The 6852-nt window shown below is 34.6% G+C and overlaps 1 protein-coding gene across 1 annotated transcript; it reads right to left on the minus strand.

Moving 5' to 3' along the window:
• Nucleotides 1-808: 808 nt before the first annotated feature.
• Nucleotides 809-1570, minus strand: LOC131631909 (uncharacterized). Its single transcript, XM_058902668.1, has one exon. It carries the CDS (start codon nucleotides 1568-1570, stop codon nucleotides 809-811), a length of 762 nt encoding a protein of 253 aa, XP_058758651.1.
• Nucleotides 1571-6852: the final 5282 nt, after the last annotated feature.

Consider the following 6852-nt stretch of genomic DNA (forward strand, 5'->3'; position numbering starts at 1 on the left):
TGTTGATAATTATATTTTTGATAAGACAATAATTCTTACATGGAATATCTTTTCAGATGACAGCATATCTACTTACTATAAATATAAGGTTATCATGATAGCAACCCTAACCTCTAACTCTAACTCTATGCGGGCATGTGAAATTGATAATAATATAGAGTCAACCCTAATTCTATTATAACCATTTAATTCTACCAAACTAATTTATTTTATATTTAAAAAACATTATTTCCTTTAATAATATTCCATATTATTTTCAAATTTTATGCATCTAAATATAATTTACAAGTTTCTACGAGTCTGAATATATTAATATAATTGACGAGAAAATATTTTTATTAAGTTTTATAAAAGTCGTAGTAGATATCTAATTCTTTTTTTCCTCTTTTTTTGTGTGCATATTATAATTATTTAAAATCCTTTTAAAATTCCTACATATTAGTCTTAAATTCTATTTATTTTCATATGGATTTGCAAACTCATATAAAATAATCACTTAAAAATAACTCAAAAATATTTTATAATCAAATTCTAAAAGAAGTTTCTTAGTTATTCAAAGAATAAAATCAATAATTTATATATTTTGTTGACTATTTTTAATTTCGTATATAAAAATATAAATATGCAAAAATTATTTTTATTATTATTTTCAAAATTATATTATTTCTTTATATTTGGAACGTCGAATATCCTCTTTATAAATTCACTTATTATCTCATTAAATAAAAATCGAAAAATATTCTATAAAATCAACAAAATATAAAGAGAAACAAATGTTACTAAGTAGTTAATTAGCAACTAAATAGGTTTACATCATAGAACATCCTTCTGCGTTTTCATCACTAACGTACTCATTCTCCCCTTGGATGTTTTGTCGATTATTAGGATAATAGTTTGGTTGAGGATACTCTGAAGAATAGGAAGAGTTACTTGGGTGTGTATCTCCACCGCTGAAGTGTGAAGAATATGACGAGGTGTTCTCTGTATATCCATGTTGTGCATTTCCATCACGTGAATTGGAGTATGAAGGGTTCCATGGTTGTGTATTTCCATCACTATATTGTGAAGAGTATGAAGGGTTCCCATAATATTGTGAGGAGTATGAGGGGTTCCATGGTTGTGTATTTCCATCACTATATTGTGAAGGGTTCCCACTATATTGGGAAGAGTGTGAAGGGTACCATGGTTGTGTATTTCCATCACTAAATTGTGAATGGGTCCCACTATATTGTGAAGAGTATGAAGGGTACCACGGTTGTGTATTTCCTTGAATTACTTGTTGAGTTTGTGGAGGATAATAATAATGTTGTGTAGAGTTAGATGAAGGTATTGGTTCTACCTCCTTCTCCTCCTCTTCCCCCTCTATATGCTCTGAAGATTTCTCCGAAGATTGCTCTGAAGATTGTTCCATCTCATTCAGCTCTTGCTCCATCTCGTTCATCTCATGCTCCATCTCATCCCACCTTTGCTCTATCTCGTCCCATGCTCTCTCTTTCTTTTTTCCACCTTTTTTTGAACATATTCGCTTTATTTTTCCGAATAAAGATTTCTTCTTCCCTCTTCCATCCATCAGAGTTCTTCTTTATGCTTGATGCCAAAATTTAAATTATCCATCAATACATTTAACAACTTTTAACAAGATAAGTAATTAAAAGATTGTAACACCCCATACATAACTGACTAGTATATTATGCATGAAACATTAAAATTGATATTGAGTACATACAAAATCTATAGTTATAGAAAGATCCATATAAAATACAACATGAAATTCTACTAAGAAGCATAATACATGAGTCTTCAATGGATCTTGCACAGCGGAAAATGAGATCTGACGAAGTCTCCGAGCCATCACCACTTCCAAGTCTTCAGTCCAAACCTGCTACTTACCAAACACTACTAAACTGCACCTGAAAAAAATATAAGTTGATTGGGGTGAGATTACTAAATCTCAGTGAGTCCTCCTATCCTATGGGTCCACTCGGATCTACAAGGTACATGCATCAAAATCGAATCCACCATTGATCCGGGGTTTAACCTCACATCCGGTACAAATACGGAGAAAAACAAAGTGACTCGTCCACCATTGGACTTGTCTCAAGCAAATACACACTGTATAGCAAACAAGTATGCAAACCCGCATCCACACACAGGGAATCCAGAAGTGTAACAACCTCGGCTAGATTATGGAATAAATGCATCCTCGATGAGTAACCTCCTGCCTATATGTCAAGGGACTTGTACAAGCACACTGCAAGACGGTTAAACGGGTTCGCACAAGCCTAAATGGCCGCGAGATGACTTTTGCCTAAATGACGTCATTGTTCCGTTAACCTTCTTCACGCTAGTGAGTTACGCCGAGTACAAACCGCCACCTTGACGCCTGAGCCCATCGGGCGAAAGCCTAGTATTAGTCTACGTGACTTTACTAGAGGTGAGTTACCACATTATGCATTAGCCTACATAGCCGCATAACCCCACCATACCGAGCACGCAAGTGTGTTAACGGCAAGTGAGTAAAACCCCGTACGGAAACTCACGAGCACACTGCAACGGTAGCTCAGATGCACACCATATCGAACAATACACATGAATGGGTTATTCCATTGGACTACACGGTCCGGGAGGGCTCATAGACTACATAGTCGGAGCAGCGTCCCAATCTAGCCTTCCGGCCACTTCGATTCAAGCATACAGAAATATGACGTAATGTCAAGGTCACAAACAAAGCAATCAATACCGATCGTTTAACCAGAACGACGGTGTCCATAGATTTTCATGTATAAAACATAATGGCATAACATTCTCAATATGGATGTCACATTCATAGTAAGCAATAGATAATATATGCCACGCATAACATGAGAATTATTAATCGAATGATAGAGACATAAGTTCTCATACTAATTCATTGATTCACTAAGTGGGGTTCCACTATTGTTAAATCAAACATTCTGGTTTGGGGACCAATTTTATTAGAAAGTACACGTCGCTAGCTTTCCAACGATATAAAGTTTGCGCAATTCCGATACCCGAGCCGAAAGTTACGAATTTATGAAGTTTGCTGATTTTTCCCCTCTGCGCCCAGGGTATCCGATTACCCAGAGTCCAGTAACCGATTACTGGCTCTAAAACAGCCCAGAATTGCATTTTTAACAGCGTAATCGGTTACCCAAAGACCCGTAACCGATTACTCTGCATCAGAATGTGTTTTTCAGCATTTTAAGGGTTCTAAATCCATTCTAACTTTAATTTAAACTAACCCAACATGCTATAAAATTCTAAATCATATTTCTAGCTACACATATCAGAATATAGCAAGTAAAGACACAATGATTATCAACATGCAATTAGAATTACACATCAAAAGCACACTAGCATCAAGGTTCATTAATTATCTCTCAAAATTCCAAAACCCCAAATACAACCCTTGCATGCAATTTCCCAAGTCTCTATCTAAAGGACTCACCTTGGATCAAATGGAGGTTAAGATGGTGTTCTTGCTACCATTGCATCTCCCTCTTGCTCAAACTTCCATCTCCATCATCAAGAAATTCGTAGCTCACCTTCATACACATTCAGCATTGACCACCCAACTTCAAACTCGTTTTTCTCCTTCAAAACAGAAGCTATAAATGCAAACCATAGGTGCAAATTGAAGAGAAATTCGTTAGCTTTCCAATGGGACCAGAATCGTTACGATCGGAGTTACGAGTTGAGAGTTATACCTGATTTAGTGGAGCTGTATCAATAGTTGTGAAAATGGAACTTGCTTCATGAGTTCTTCTTCCTATCTTGTTTTCAAATTCTGATTTGCAAGCCAAACAACACTTAAGCTCATGCAATTAAAGTCCAATGTCCATTATGTCCACATGCAAGTAATACATAAGTCCATTAAGCCCTCCAATTGAATGGGAATTACCACCTTGCCACTTGGTTCAATTCCAATAATCTATCTTTTATTCTAACCACTCCACTAACTCTTGTTAATAATCCTTCTTAGATTAATATAATCCAATATCAATATGCCTTCTAATCATCACTTAACCAATTAAATGATAATTAACTTGTGTCGGAGAATCGGGGTATTACAAAGATGTTACACAAAATTTTATATAATTAATAATTCTAAAGAAAAATATAAAATACAAAAGATTATTTAAGGAATAGGAAAAAATATACAAAATTGTCTTATTTGACATTTTAAAACTAAAGCATCTTTGCATACAAACTTATAACAAACTAACTACAAACCATGTTATTTATAAGCATAAAAAGAAAGAAAAAAAAACTTAAAAAAGGAAGAATAAGTAGAGATGAAAGCTTTTGATGAGCCAAACAATTTTCTCACTCACTTTTTTATCCCAAGTTTCTATTTCTTTAGGTTTTCACATCATTCTCTTTGTATTAAAGCAATTTATAGTGAAAAAGTAAATATCCTTTTAAAGGAAACAAAATATACCAATTTGCTCTTATTCAACCAATCAGGAATTGTATTGTAAATATAATAAAAATCATGATGATAATTGATTTGTCATATAATATTGATTTGTATCTAGACATCAATATTCTCAAAGTATTTTTTTCAATTGCATCTAATCAAATTTCTATAAATATATATATTTATTGAGTTATTTTTAAAGTTTACCAAAAAAGTGATAGTGAAAATTGATTTGATTGGATGCATGTCTAAAATAGTTTTAAACTATTAGTGTTGGAATATTAATCTATTATATTTTATATCATATTTACAACAAATTATCTTAAATAATAATATATAATCTCAATAAAAAAAAATATGTCATCAATATAATGACAAGGAAAAATATTATCAAATATCAAATCAAATATCACCATTTAATAAAATCAATCACATATTTCTAGTGTGTGCTCATGTTGGGCATAACATTCTTTTATTTTATACTTGTATTTAGCTAAAAAGTTTGTAGAAAAAATGTTGATAATTATATTTTTGATAAGACAATAATTCTTACATGGCATATCTTTTCAGATGACAACATATCTACTTACTATAAATATAAGGTTATCATGATAGCAACCCTAACCTCTAACTCTAACTCTATGCGGGCATGTGAAATTGATAATAATATAGAGTCAACCCTAATTCTATTATAACCATTTAATTCTCACAAACTATAATACCCCGATCCTCCGACATCGGTATTTTTCTTAAATCGGCTAATTGGTTATTGGAATGCATAGATAGAATCATTCTATATTAATCTAAGAGGGACTATTAAGAAAGTAAGTGGATTAGTGAGAATCCAACTGGATGGCAACTAGTAATTTTGGCATGGTTAGAGGGCACATTGGTCATTAAACATCACTTGCATGAGAACTTAAGGAATTGTTTGGTGTTGGACTTTCAAAATCAGAATTTGTGGAGAAAGAAAGAAAGAACAACTTAAGAGCAAGAGAAGAACTCATGAAGCAAGTGCATTTTCGCAACAATGGTGCAGCCCCCACTAAATCAGGTATATCTCTCAACTCGTAACTCCGATCGTAACGATTCTGGTCCCATTGGAAAGCTAACGAATTTCTCTTCAATTTGCACCTATGGTTCGCGTTCATAGCTTATGTTTTGAAGGAGAAAAGTAAGCTTGAAGTTGGGACATGCATGCTGATTGTGTGTTAAGGTGTGGCTGCGGATTTGATGATGAAGAATATGAATTTTTGGGCAAGAAGAGATTACCATGGCAGCAAGAACATGATCTTAACCTCCATTAAATCCAAGGTGAGTCCTTAGATAGTGACTTGGGCAATTTGCATGCAAGGGTTAGATTTGGGGTTAGGGATTGTGAGAAATAATCCATGAATCTATGATGTTAAAACATGCTTATTTGATAATTGCTAGTTGTGTGTGATAGCTACTAGTTGCATATGTTGTTAATGATTGCATGCTGGTGGTTCTGATTATATAAATATGTTAGAAATTCATTGGGACTGTATTAAAGATGCAGGGGATCAACTATAGGACATTTGGAATGGTTTAGAACCCTTAGAAATGCAGAAAATTGATTCTGCTTCAGGGTAATCGGTTACTGGCATTTGGGTAACCGGTTACTCTGTGTAAATTTGCGTTTCTGGGAATTATTCATGTCAGTAACCGGTTACTGGCTTCTGGGTAACCGGTTACCCTGGGCAAAAGTACAAAAATCAGCAAACTTTAGAAAGTCGTAACTTTCGGCTCGGGTATCGGAATTGCGCAAACTTTATATCGTTGGAAAGCTAGCGACGTGTACTTTCTAATAGAATTGGTTCCCAAACCAGAATGTTTGATTTAATCATATTTTAACCCCACTTAGTGTGTCTTGTCGAGTGAAATTGTATGTGACTATTTCCCCCGAGAACAGTTCCGTTCCGTATAGGGAACCGAGTGTCTCTTTAGCCGTGTGAGACTTGTTTAATTGGTATTTAAACATGCTAATGTCATTTATGATCATGGATATTTTATTTTTAATATGTGAATCATTCATGATTAGAATGGATTAATCTCATTGCACTTAATTGCTATATTATGTTTAAATACGAATGCCATGTTGTGATGAGATGTGAATATCTTGTTAAGGCCCGTTGTTTTGGCTAAACAATTGGGATTGTGTGCTTGTGTGATTTGGCGCTTGATATGTGTGTATGCTTGAATCGAAACGGGCCGGGGGCTAGGTTGCGTTACATCCCAGGCTTTGTGACCAATGGGACAGCCCCGATCATGTGATCTTGGGCTCACACCTGAGCTACCGTTGCAGTGTGCTTGTGAGGGTCTTGAGGCATTTCCCACTTGGCGTTAACACACTTGCGTGCTCGGTATGATGGCGTTGTGCGGCCAAGTAG

This window comes from Vicia villosa, unplaced genomic scaffold (genome assembly GCF_029867415.1).
Source record: "Vicia villosa cultivar HV-30 ecotype Madison, WI unplaced genomic scaffold, Vvil1.0 ctg.000881F_1_1, whole genome shotgun sequence".
NCBI lineage: Eukaryota > Viridiplantae > Streptophyta > Magnoliopsida > Fabales > Fabaceae > Vicia > Vicia villosa.

Bases quoted from the DNA above. Each gene is read 5' to 3' on its own strand.
- LOC131631909 (XM_058902668.1), bottom strand. From the start codon at position 1,570: ATGGATGGAAGAGGGAAGAAGAAATCTTTATTCGGAAAAATAAAGCGA.